Here is a 13,657-nt window from a genome sequence, read left to right as displayed (position 1 = left end):
TTTTTTGGTGAGAAGCAACTTCCCATATTTGTTGCCAAGAATCATCCTTGAAAGGAAGTTCAAATTCCGCATTGTTCCAAGGGAGCATCTGCTATGTGCCAGGTACAGAGCTGGATGCTTCATGTGCATGAGGCCATGTGAAGTGGGAATCATTCCCCCCAGGCACATACAATAAGCTTAGAGAAGCTTCAAAATATGCCCAAGGTCACTTGTTCTTGACCAGTCTCCAAGCTTCCCTCTTCATGTCCAGTGACAAGGAAGCTGCCAACTAGAGGGCGATCGATCACAAGAACTGTTCCCATCAGTTGGTGTTGACTGAGTACCTGCACGTGCCAGGCTCTAGGCTAGACTCGGGAGCCAGAGGCAAAGAAGGCATGGCCCCTACCCCTAAAACCCTTCCCTCCCCTGCCTGCAGCTCTTACCCCCTTAGATAAAATCCAGCTCTTTTGCCTTGACATCCAAGGCCCTGCATGCCTTGCCCGCCTCCCTCTTGATGCTTCCCAGTCTCCAACCTGGGCTGCATCAAGCTGCACAATTGGCACCACTACAGGTGTGTCAGTGTCTCTGCTGGACTACAACCCAGACTCATGGAGGAAAGCTGCAAAGGACAGTGTGTTCAGGGAGCACGGACAGGCCCTGTGATGGGGGCCCTGCATCAGAACATGGTAGCAAGTTAGTCTGGGGACTGATGAAAAAGGACAATGCCTGCCTCCTGCAGAAAGCTTTGAGTTTTATCTCTTAAATAACAGCCCTTGGAAATAAGGCCAATGTATTTGGTTCCACAGACCCAAATAAGTTCCTCAAAACTTTGACCACCCCCCAATGTGAACTCTTGAACCCCACTCTGTCACCCTTGCCTATCTCCCTCATCATTCAAGCCTCTGCCAGTTATCCCTGGGGGATCAGGGCAGGATGGGGGTCTGTGCCTCTCTATGCCCATGGACCTATCTGAGCCCTGGAGAAAGTGAAAACTACACATTAGAAACCCCTCGGTGTGTGTGTGGAGGTGGGGCTGAAAGTGATTCCAGGTTTCATGTCACACCGCAACTAAGTCTCTGACCTGGGCTAGAGATGGAGATTTGGGCTTCACCAGCACATTGCAAAAGACTACCTTAAGCTTCCAGCCTGGCCCCTCCCAGTCCATTCTGTTCACTGCAATAAGATTGATTGCTCTGAAGCATCTTCGTATACCTGTTGCTTTTCCTGGCCAGAAACCATCAAGGACTGTCATTGTCTAGAGAATAAAGATCTGACCCTCAGCCCCCAGTTGCTGACTCCACTCATCTGATCTCTGCCTTCCTGGATCAGGACTGCTTTAGTCACAAGTGACAGAGACCCAGCTCACTCTAGCTTAGGTCACAGGGGATTTACTGGCTAACGTAATCAGCTCAGGCTTAGGGATGTTCCTGCCACTGAGCTGTCTTCTGTCTTTTTCTACGCTCCTCTGCACGTGCAGATTTTTTCCTCTCAACCCACTTTTGTCCCTCTGACAGGAAACCTGGAGATGAAGTACTTTCAGACCTTTTAAGTCTCATGACATTTTCATGACATTGTGTCTTTTTCCAGCTTGGGTGAGGGACTCCGTCCTGGGCCAACCAGCAATGGCCAGGAAGGTGGGCTCTGAACCAGATTTGTGGAATGAGATGGAGCTCTCCTGCAGGGAGTGTGCTGGAGTACATTATATATATATATATATATATATACACACATTTATATAAAACAAGCCCATGGTTGCACCTTTGCATTACTTCAGCCCTGTCCTCATCCAGAGCCTCTCTGTCACCATACCCAGCTACTTTTTATCTCCCTTAACTCAAACGTCCATTCCTGCCCTTCTCAACTTTCATCCTCAAGGTCCAAAACTGATTCTGCAGCCTCTCATTTCTCCTCCCAGCCCCCACGAGGCTGTTCCCAGAGCACGCCTGGACCACAGTGACTTTTCTTATTTTGACATAAGAGAAAACCAAAGGACAAAGAGATGAAATAGCTCACTTGAGCTACAGAGCTGGGGAACAGGGATAAGAGAGCAAGGCAGGAGGTCCCTCCCCAGAGCTCTGGGGTGTGTTAACACCGTTGCTTTGTGTATGGTCTTCCGCCTGACTGTGCCCTCCTTGAAAGTAAGGACCTCGCCTTCCTCCAGCCCTGGCAGCCTGGTGCCCGGTAAATTGCTTGGACACACCGATAACCATGAAATTGTGCCTGTGCATCTTAAACCTTTGGAAACTGCATCAGTTCATGGGCTGGGGGACAGTGTCTTTCTCATACAACTTAAGATTCTATGGAAAATGGGAAGTATTTCTAACAGGCAGGGATAGAGTAAAACAAATATTAATTATAATGCAGATGCCATGTTTTTCTAATTCTCCTGTCTCCTGCAAGCAAATGAGCATCAGCAGCATCCTCTGAGAATTTCTGACAGATGCCTGTGCACCCTGCCCTCGTGCCTGGCTTAGGAACACCCATCTCCTGCACATCCAGGCCTATTGTTGTGCCTAATTAGAAATGCAGGCTCTGATGCTCACACAGGAGACCCTGTGCTCTGTTCCTCCCAGGCCGGAACAGCTTTCTCTTCCTTGGAGAGCCATTGAAACGCGGGTTTCCGAGTTAATCGAGGTTCCCAGCACGTCTGCGGAGCTGGCTCTGTGCCTCCAGAATGTGTTTTCCAGCCATCTCCTGGGCTCTAGCTATTCCAGCCTGTCAAGACCAGACTCGCTGGGGTGTGTGGGGCTGCAGAGATGTTCCTTCCAGATTCAGAGTGACACTCATGGTTTACAGAGCCAGCCCTGGCAAGCTAGTACCAGTCCTGGTCACAGAACTGGATCATGGGTGTTACCTCTCAGGAGGAAAGGAGCCTGTGGCAGGCAGCTGCTGGGTTTTCAAGCGAGCACCAGACTGCATTCCTCACTTCTCTCCCTAACCCCAGCCTCACTGTGCTTCCTGCATCAGACCTTGAATGTGAAGTGTGCTTTGGAGGCAGGGGTGGGGCGGGGGGTTGCTGAGTTGTAGCAGTGGTAAGGGGATGGAAACCAGGGCCTTGTGCACACTAGGCAGGTGCCCTACCACTGAGCCACACCCCAACTCATCTATTTTATAAAATCAGATTAGTAGCATCCTGATATGTCTGTTAATGACAGTTAACATTAGTGCTGACTACCTCCAGGGTATGTTCCAAATGTTTTATAGATATCTACCCATTTAATCCTTATTAGCCTCATATGACAAATTATTATCCCTGTTTTTCAGATAGGAAGCCTGAGGCTCCATGGAGAGTTAATATCACTTGCCCAAAGCCACACAGCTGTTCCATGGCACAGTAGCCTATGGATCACGGTGGCTAGCTGGCCCGAGCTCTTAAACACTGTGCTGTAATGCCTGTTGATATCAAGGTTATTAAAATGCTGGTGATGAGAAAGATACAGCTAGACCCAGATTTTCATGAAGAACCTCAATTACAGTAATATATGCATTTTCTAACCTTTGATTCCATTGACCAAGTGTGGGCCTCAGCTACCACCCCCTGAATCTCCATCAGCTTACCTATGTTTAATCTCAGACCCCAATGCTTATGACTGGGACTAAAATGCAATGGTAGAAGAGGAGTCATGTGAGTGGTAGCCATGATACAGGAGTACTACCCCTGCTTCTTATATACTTACTACCCAATATATGCCACCTCTTCTTGTGCCTCCCCTACGCCCACAAAAGGACTTTTAAGCAGGTTGACTGTGATCTATCACATGAGGACAGGTGCCGCGTGGGCCAAATTCAGGCAAGCCTCGGGGTAGAAGACATGGCTCCTACCTGCGTCCTTGTTCTGTAAGTGGGTGGTTGTGGTCCCTAGAAGGAAGTGGCAAGACCTGTGGGCAGTGTTCTGGATTCAGAGCTGAGCAGCTTCCCTTCCTCCGGAGGTTGAGCCCACAGCTGCCGTGTGGGGTGGAGTTCAGGATGGCTGGAGCCTGTGCTGGGATAGAGAAAGCCCACCCCTGTCTCTCCTCCTCCTCTCCTGGCCTCCAGCTCTTCCTCTCCAGATAAGAATGTGAGAAAATGAGGAATCAAACTCACCTTCTAGGAACGAGGTTCAAATTCAGGGCACAAGATAGAGAGAATCAGCTTGGAGAAAAAGTCGTGCTACTCTAATATGGTCATTGTTAGTATTCGTGGCGTTTGCGTGAGAAATTGGTTATTCATGAGTTTTCCCGCTGTCTCTTCCCGCCCACCAGTTGAAGAGCATGCAGTCCACAGGGCAGGGAGCCCTGCGTCTGCGTTCAGTGTAATCTGCCCACAAGTGCAGCGAAGCTGTCCTGGGCATTACTGCACCGCTGTCCTATGCTGTCAGAGTGATTGAGGGTGCGTTGGGTCCAGGCAGTCTTTGAGGCACACTGAATTCAGAAGACATCTACAGAAACAAATGTGACAGATCAGAACATTCGTGCTAAGAGAAGAGGCTCCAGGAATGGGCAGATTTGAATGAGGTACTCTTGCACTCTTAATTTCCTGGATGATGCCGTGCAGGTGCCGTCTCTTTTAGTGCCCAATTCTAGCCTATGCAGATAATATCAATCCATGTGACTATTACGTGTGTAAATACTTATCTCTTCTACCCTTCCAACAGAAATGTAGTCTAAGGAAGAGCAAGAGGAGTCTTAGGACTTTAGTTGTTCTAGTCATCCTTTTTACTGCTGCTACTAAAGGACTCTGACCAGAACAATTGTAGGGCAGGAAAAGTTTGTTTGAGGGCTCACAGTTTCAGAGGTCTCAGTCCATAGGAGGCTGGTTCCATTCCTCAGAGCTCGAGGTGAAGCAGAACATCATGACCAAAGAGTATGGAAGAGGGAAGCAACACATGATTATCAGGAAGCAGAGACAGACTCCTTTCTCCAGACACAGAATATATGCCCCAAAGGCTTGTCCCCAGGGACCCACCTCCTCCAGCCACACTCTACCCACCTTCAGTTACCACTCAGTTAATCCCATGGGGAATTAACTCACTGATTGAGTTAAGGCTCTCATAATCCAATCATTTCTCTTCTAAATCTTCTTGCATTGTCTCTCACATGAGCTTTTGCAGGGACACCTCATATCCAACCACAGCATTAGTAGAATCTTTCAGAATGTAGATCAGCGAGAGACCACACAGTTGGGATGAAGCCTTTGCTGAGGGTAGAGGTGCCGAGTGTTACCTTAAATTGCTAGAATTCGCTTTGTAGCCAAGACCTATAAAATTAGCCTAAACCCTGAGTGAAATAGTTGCATTTCAGGGAAAAATTCAAATTCCTCCCATAGGGCAGCAGCAAAGCAAAGGGTACACTGTCACCAAGAAATCAGGGGATTTGGGGGAAGCCGACAGAATTCTGCCAAATGTCTCAGACACTTGTGACCCATTTCAGGAACCGGGAATCTCATTTCTTGTTACCAAGGAGCACAACTACCAATCACAAGGTCTCAAATATAAATAGATACATTTTGCCTAAACTTCTTATATGCTCACCCCTCACCAACCATGGGGTTTACAGCCCATCAAAGTTCTTATGTTGGGGCTGGGGTTGTGGTTCAGTGGTAGTGTGCTCTCCTGGCATCAGGCCCTGGGTTCGATCCTCAGCAGCACCTAAAAATAAAATAAAGGTATTGTGTCCACCTACAACTAAAAAATATATTTATAAGTTTTTGTTTTTTTTTTTTTAAGTTCATTTGTATAGTGGCAAAATCATACTTGGCAAGATCAAGGTCTCATACAGTACAGGCAGTTGGGAAACACATTAAAATAGTGTTAAGAATTAAAACAGGAAGTAAAAGTTCTAGAAAGCAGCCACCCCCTCCACATAACCACTGTTTAATCCAGAGGTGGCCGTGTGTAGGGACCCTGGCCTTCCTCCCTGAATTGTCTGGGAGACAGTGCCCACATCTCTGCTGATGCAGAGGCTTCAGCAGCAAACCTGCTCTTCTGAATGTATTAGACCAGCCCTTGCTGGCCTGGAATGAAAAGCCCTTTGTCATCACTGGCTCACTCGGGACCAACCTCCCTTACATTCCTTCTCTCCCTCCTTCCCCCACTCTCTACTTCACCTTCCCTTGTAAAATTCAAGCGTAGGCAATTGTATAACCAACCTCCTAACTTTTCACAAATGATATGGGTGACTAAGGGCATGTTTTTTTAAGTCCTCCATTTGGGGGGGTCAATCTCTGTAACCCCCCTCCCCAAGTATAGATGCTAGAGATAGTCCCCTGACTCCTATTGCACCCTATAGCACCCTCTCCAGGGTCCGGGCAAGAGTCGGGGGGGTGGGCAGCAGTTGTGGATTTTCCTCTAAGGAGTCAGGATAGAAGTAATAAGAGATTTATATTTTTGGTAACAAGTGTAAAACATTATGATCTCAAAGCCTGGAGTGAAACATTGTTGCATAAAAAATGCTTAAAAAAAAAAATTATTGTTAACATGGATGCTGAGCAGGGGCTGGAGAGGAAAAAGTGACCTGGATGCTGGGGCATCAGGGAGGATGGAGAATGCAAAAATAAATAGGGGAATAGCTTTTTGTATGTGAGCAAATAAAATTTCATTGAAGGATTATGTAAGACCTACTATATATGTGTATCTCTCCATTTTCAGAGCTCAGAACTAAAAGAGGCCCAGGGCTGTGTGAGGCACACAGACTGCCTGTTAGGGTGGCTAGAGAGGGGCTTGGGCCACAATATCAGTTAGGACTTAATCAGCCACCTTGACAGACACCCCAAATCACAGGCTTAATGAAAATTGATCATGGCGCAACCTGGGGCCAGTGATCCAGGGCTGGCTTGTTAGCCCTGTGGTTACTAGGGACCCACCATTCCAAGGCTGTAGCTTCCTCCTCATGGTCCAGCATGGTGTCAAGGCCGCAGCCATCACATCTAACCCCAAAGTCACACCATCTCTGCAGTGAAAACCCTTCCTTAGACATGGGCCACATTTTCCTATAGGACAGAGATTAAGAAATGTCATCTTTTGGTTGAATGTCAACAGGCCCAACTAAAATAGGACATTGAATACTTCAAGAGAAGGGTAGAACCCCCATAACTGAGAAAAGTCATGGGAGTTCCTCCTCCTGGGGCACTGTTCATGCAGTAAGTATCCGATGTATTCAGGCACAGCTCAAGGGCAGAGGTAAATGGGTTTCTGACCTAGCTGGAGGCAAGGCATACAGGAAGTGACGATCAGTTGACAACCTATGTTCTGTACTCAGGTCTTCAGATGTAGCTGTGCATAATTAATGATGGGAGCAAACAGTGCCAGACATGGCTATAGGAAGTCCCCCGCATCAGGACAGTCAGCCTGGCATCTCTCGGATGTAAATTCCGTTCATCAGACACTCCCCACTTGACATTTCTGCCTGCCCTGAGAGAAGGGTGGGGGAGAAGTGAGCAATTCCAGAGCAGAGCCCCACCCTGAAATCAGCCCCTGAGTCATTCCTCAGCCAGCACCCATCAAGGGCCACATGCTCAGCAACACTAGAGCCTGAGAGTCCAGTCATAAACCACCAAGTCTGTTTTTGGTTTTTTGATGAAGGATTTGGGGTTCTCACCGAGATTCTCACCTATGATGAGGTATAAGTCTGTGGCATGTGGGACAAGCTGGGGAACTTGGGAGAACAGAGGGAGATGGCCTTTCCTTCTCACCTGACAAGCCAGGGGCCCCTGAGCCTTATTTGCTGGGAACCAGGCAGGAGACCAAGTTCAGTCCACAGGTTGTAAGTGGGTGTGATTCTAATTAAATCTGGAGCCCATGTCACCCACCCCCAGCTTCCTGCCGTGGCTGCTGAGTGGTGGCCTCAGACTATCTGAGGTGAAAGACCAGTTTATGTTTCAGTTTCTATTTCCAGTCTGTCAGAAAAATGAAACAATTTATTGGAAAAAATCATATTGCAAAGTTATACAAAATCTAAACTCAGACTTCTGTTAAGAGTCAACAGATAGAAAATTGCTCTGTCCAAGTACCCTGCAAGTTTCCAAAGACTAACACAGTTCCTCAACTTGAGTTTGCATGTAGTGAAGAATTTAAGGCCATTGTTGTCAGCTCCACAGACTTTACTTTGGACTTCAGTGTCCCAGAGGCCCGGGGTCAAAGGCCAGTCGGGAACTGTGGACCTTCCCTGCTCCACACTGGGGCAATTCTAAAGGAGCATGAGGAAGCTTCCCTTGGGAAGAGAGCAGGCTGGCCGAGCTGGGCCTTGCTGTCTCATGCATCTCTCACCCTAGCCCCTTCCGCCCAGCCCACTGCTGCTTCGACACACTGTCCTACCATAGTCCCCGTGTGCAAGTGAAAATTTTATTACCTGCTTGTGGCTGGAAAAGTGAAAGGTCACAGTGAATTGTAATCATTATGCAGGCTCCCTGCCTGAACATAGCCTCGGGTATGCAGGAGTTTGCTTAGCACAGCAGAGGACCAGCAAGGCGGATGCTGTCTCCAGCTGGCATGGCCTGGGTAGGCCCAGCCAGAGGGAGGTCACTGTGGGCTCTATGTTGCAGTTCTCCAAGGAGAGGCACATCATGGACAAGACCCCCGAGCGGCTGAAGAAGGAACTGGAGGAGGAGCTGCTGCTGAGCAGTGAGGACCTGCGCAGCCATGCCTGGTACCACGGCCGCATCCCCCGACAGGTACCTGCTTGTCTCCTCAGCCCGCCAGCTGTTCTCCTCCTGGCCCTGCAGGGTCCCACCCCAGGATCCTGTGGGAAAAAAGCCTCTGTTCAGCCAAAAGCCAATACCATAGTGATGTGACTTAGACTCCCCTAGGGAGACGTTGGGAAGAGCGAAGGTCAGTAACCCAAAGTACATTTCCACGTGCCCAATAAGTGTATGCAGGAAAAGCTGGCGTTCCTGTGGGCTGTCCACACAAGTCAGCAGCAGGTTGCAGCCAAGGGGCAACAACCTGAAGGAGAACAGACCGCCGGGCTGTGGCTCAGATGATTGAACTCTTGGCCAGCGGCCACAACCTCCTGCCCTTTGGAAACTGCCTCCGGTTTAAGGTGGTAGCTTAGCTTCAGGGGAGGGGGCGTTGGCACAGCCTATCAGGTGGCCTCTGCCCTGGTGGGGCCAGCCACTGTTCACGCTGTCCTTTACCTCCTGCATCCCGTGACCCAGAGGTGGGGAAGAGGAGGAGTGATGCCAGTGACCACAGATACATGGCCTGGAATATACTGTCTGTGGCTGTCCTTTGGGTCACCGCCATGAATGACGTTTCTATTTAATGCTATAAAAATTGAAAAATAGATTAAGTCTGCAGAATTGAAGTATACAATTTCCTTCAGGTTTTTACTGTAAACCTGATCTGGTCAATTATTAACCAAGGGCAACATGACAGGAAATGGGCGGATAGGGATGGGTAGAGGGGTGGGGAGGGCGTCATGTTGTAAATTAATTGTGTTTCGTTTAGCAGATTTCTGAGCACCTTCAAAGAAATAATTCTTATTCTAACCTCATTTTTTTAAGTATAAAATTGATTGTATAAAATATAGATCACAAAGAGAAGAAAAACTCTCATCCACCATTGTCTCCTGGAGATAACCACAAGAAACATTTGATACATATCCTCCCAGAGCACCTCAGTCAAGCAGGAGACAGCACTGCATATACATTTTGCAGCCCATTTTCTTCACTTAGTGATAATGTCTGGGAATTCTCAGCTACTATAAAATGTTCTGCACGATATGTGTGTATGAACGAGTCTGCATCATGTGTAGGTCCATTACATGTACGCATTACAATTTATTGGACACTTAGGGTGTTCCTAGCACTCTGACCAAGATCCTGCAAGATAACCACTGTGTTCATACCTAATAATTATTTCCACATTTCAATTCCAAGAAAAGGCATTTCTGTGAAAACATTTTTAAGTCAAAGATGCAATTTTAAGGTAACCATGACAGCATACTATTTTAAGCTAATAGACATATACCATTGATTGAATGCTAGAATATCCCAGGAAAAGCATCAAATTTTATTAAACTGACAACTAACACCACCGTCCTCCTTTTTGTGATCATAGAATTTGTCATGAGTGTAAATTTTCAGCAGAATTCCAGACTGGATAACTGAACATCATAACAACAATAATACTAGTTATAGCCAGCTCTTTATCCCTTTGAATCTTTTACAGCCACTCTGTAGGTAATATTGTTATCCCCGTTTTATAGATGACAAAAGTGAATCACATTGTGTGACTCATCTAGTCACACAGCTGAGGCCGACTGCAGAGTCAGGCAGTTGGGCTGCAGAATGACCAGGCTGCACCTCATGTAAATTCTCCTTTTGATATAAACATCACCATCATCACAGCTGTTTTTGAGCACCCACTGTGTTTCAGGCACTGTACTAGTGCTTGGCATGTTACAAATGCAGATATATGATCCTCTCAATGACTCGGTGAGAGGAGAGACCCCAACCTGGCTTTGTTCCGGGCCTCCCAGCCAATGATTAGCACGTCCAGAATCCAGCACATCTCTGATGCTACAGACCTGCCTACTGTTGGCCAGGCCTAGAGAGGGACAAGCCTAGAAAGAGTACCAACCAGTACCCTCCTCTCACTCCACTGGCTAGGGAGGGAAAACCAGACCTGCCAGCACTCGTTTTCTCCTTCCTTGTTTTCTGTTGCTTTACGTCCTTCCTGTCTGTGGAGGTCTTCTTCTCAGGCGGCTTCCCCGAGGACCCTCTTTTGAAAGACAACCCTCGTCTCCTCCCCAGCACTCCCTCTGCCTTCCCATCATACCTGCTGCTCAGGTGTCCTCACGCACACCCACGCTCCACTAAGAGCGGGAGTCCCTGGGCGTCTGCTTCGTCACTGCTGTGTCCCAGGTGCCTGCAGCGTGCCGAAGGTGGTTGGTAACTCGTTCTCAGGTTTGACATCTAACAAACTCCAGAGCCGACTGAGGAAGACACAGGAAGGCGCTGTCCTCCCTTGGTCCTGCCGCTCTCGAAAGGCTTGAGAGTTCGCCTTCCCTCCTCCTCACTCGCCACTTTGTCCGCAGGTGTCTGAAAACCTTGTGCAGCGAGATGGTGACTTTCTGGTTCGCGACTCTCTGTCCAGCCCCGGAAACTTTGTCCTGACCTGTCAGTGGAAGAACCTCGCTCAGCACTTCAAGATCCACCGGACGGTTCTGCGGCTCAGCGAGGCCTACAGCCGCGTGCAGTACCAGTTTGAGATGGAGAGCTTCGACTCCATCCCTGGCCTGGTGCGCTGCTATGTGGGCAACCGCCGGCCCGTCTCCCAGCAGAGTGGCGCCATCATCTTCCAGCCTGTCAACAGGACGGTGCCCCTTCGGTGTCTGGAGGAGCGCTATGGCACCTCCCCAGGATGGGCCCGGGAAGGCAGCCTCTCTGAGGGAAGGCCGGATGTGGCCAAGAGGCTGAGCCTCACCGTGGGTGGCGTCCAGGCCCGGGAGCAGAGCTTGCCCAGGGGAAACCTCCTCAGGTGGGTCAGGGCTTCGTCAGGCGGGGCCAGAGCCACGGGGGCACTGGGGGTGCCCAGGCTTAGCTCAGCCAGTGAGAATAGAGAGGTAAAAGGTGTTGATAAGAATGCCTGCTGTTCGTGGGACGCCTGTCACCAGGCAGAGCACAGTTAGTCCCCAAGTGAGTTGTATCAAAAACAAGTGGCACCAGGCACGGTGGTGCACACCTGTAAATCCCAGCAACTCGGGAGGCTGAGGCAGGAGGATTGCCAGTTCCAGGTCAGCCTTAGCAATTTAGTAAGACCCTGTCTCAAAACAAAAATGTTAATAATGTCTGGGGACATAACCCCATGATAGAGCACCCCAGGTTCAATCCTCAGTACCACCTGGGGGCAGGGATCACCAAGCTGATTTGTACAAGACCTGTCTTGGGGAGTCAAGAGTCTGTGTGCATTTTACCCAACAGTGTGGGAGAGGAAGGGAGGGAAGAGACTGGGATCTAGGCCGGCCCAGCCCCTCCCTCCTCACACACAGCCCTTCCCCAGCGCCTGGCTTCTCAGCTGACGTGCATAACCAACATGTTTAATTCCACTCACTGGTTTTTTTATCTGGACCAAGAGGAAATGTCATCAACTGTAATTTCTACATTGCAAAAATTTAGGACTCTGAGTAACACAAATTACAGCTGTGTGCTGCCTAGAGGCTCCAGTACAGGTTAGTCAGCATCTGGCTGTGGCCCCATGGCTTCAATGCTTGGCTCCATGCTGTCCAGCTGTGCAACCCCAGGCAAGTGCCTTTGCCTCTCTGAGCTTCCCTTTCTTTATCCAGAAAAATGAAGCTTGCGAAGGTTGAATGATGTAAGCTAAGCAAAGTACTAAGAAAACTACAGACACATAGTAAGTATTAGGTGAGTGATAATAATCCTAGTAATTATCATTATCTAGAGGGGAATAGAAGGACCAACTCAGGGTAGTTGCAGGCAAGGAGACAAGAACAGAAGTCCCTCCCTTTTGTGGTTAGACTGAACTCAAGATCCCTTAAAACATAAAAGGGTGCTTTTTCTTCTGATCCCTTTGGGAATCGGGGCTGGCTGCTCAGCCTTTGGAGCCAGGAGTTAATGTGACAAATGGAGCCAGAGTTTTTGGCTACACAGCAGCAGCCCCACAACTCAGCTGGGAGAACGCCGGGAGGAGTCTCCTGGTCTGCCCCCACTGATCCTGATTAAAAAAAAAAACTTCTTAAAGATAAGAAATGAAAGACTGAGAAAGTCTCCAAGTTGCCGAGGCAGGCCTCACAGAGCCACTCTGATCACCCTTTGGAATGTGCAGCCTGCACTGCTGCTCAGGCGACCGCCCGGAAGGTCTGAAAGTGGGGGCAGCGTGGGCCAATCACCAACATGGCCCCTCTGGCCACTGCCCTGCCCTGCTGCCCTTCAGCAGCTCCCCCACGTCAGCCCTGGCCTGCTGCCACCCTCCCTGACGTCAGGCCTGCTGGTTGGCTGGCAGCCGGCCGGCCCTAGGCAAAGGTGTGCGCTCGGCCAGGTTACCCGGGTGTTCTGCCGGCTGTCCTGGCCCTGGTGTCCGACTGAGGAGGGGTGGCCACTGCTTACATATCGCTTCTCTGAAGCCATTTCCATTGGAATTTGCCCTCTCTTGCCTTATCTCTGAGGGCTGGCTGGACTTCCTCTGTGGCTGGGAGTTTGGGGTTGTTTTGATTTGTTTCTTTGGTGCTGTCAAAGGTAGGAAAGAACTTGATTTCTGTAACATTAGAATGTCTTATGGTAAGGCCAGTTAAAGTTAGTCTAGCTTGGCTGGTGGGGTGCCTTTTCCTCTAGCAAGAGCTTCCACTGCTGGGTGCTGATGAGGGAAATTCCCTCTCTGAACTGGAAGGACAGACAGCAGGAGGAGGAATGTGGAGAGTTACCTTCCACCTCGTCCCTCTGTGTGGTGTGTCGCGCCTCTGGCTGCTGCTTGCTGACCACGCTCATTGTTCTGTGGGTCCCCCGGGCAGCCAGGAGGACCGGTGTGATAGCCTCCCCTGCAGTCCTGCAGATGACTTGGGGGCTGCTGAGATTTGCACTGAAATGGAAAGTGCCCCACAGCTTCCTCCCAGCTGACACCGTGAAGCATTGTGGAAAACGCACGCTGGTTAAACAAGTCGTTCCCCCGGGGTCTGAAAGTAATTTTAGGCTCTGTTAAAAGTACACATTCCAGTTCATCAGATTTTCCCGGGAGTATCATGAAACT

At 49.2% G+C, this 13,657-nt stretch overlaps 1 protein-coding gene across 4 annotated transcripts in view; it reads left to right on the top strand.

The window, feature by feature from the left end:
• Positions 1-13,657, top strand: part of BCAR3 (BCAR3 adaptor protein, NSP family member) — a 110,817-nt gene that overhangs the window by 78,511 nt on the left and 18,649 nt on the right. For 3 of the 4 annotated variants that reach the window (XM_079147758.1, XM_079147759.1, XM_079147760.1), the window contains 2 exons: positions 8,497-8,625; positions 10,992-11,434. In XM_079147758.1, coding sequence (XP_079003884.1) covers positions 8,497-8,625; positions 10,992-11,434 — 572 coding nt within the window. Of the gene's footprint in view, positions 1-8,496; positions 8,626-10,991; positions 11,435-11,463; positions 13,150-13,657 lie in introns of those variants that run through there. The other variant, XM_079147761.1, reaches the window with a different exon arrangement.

Source organism: Sciurus vulgaris (assembly GCF_902686455.1).
Source record: "Sciurus vulgaris genome assembly, chromosome: 1".
In the NCBI taxonomy this organism is placed as follows: Eukaryota; Metazoa; Chordata; class Mammalia; order Rodentia; family Sciuridae; genus Sciurus; species Sciurus vulgaris.
This window is presented reverse-complemented; position numbering and strand designations above follow the sequence as displayed.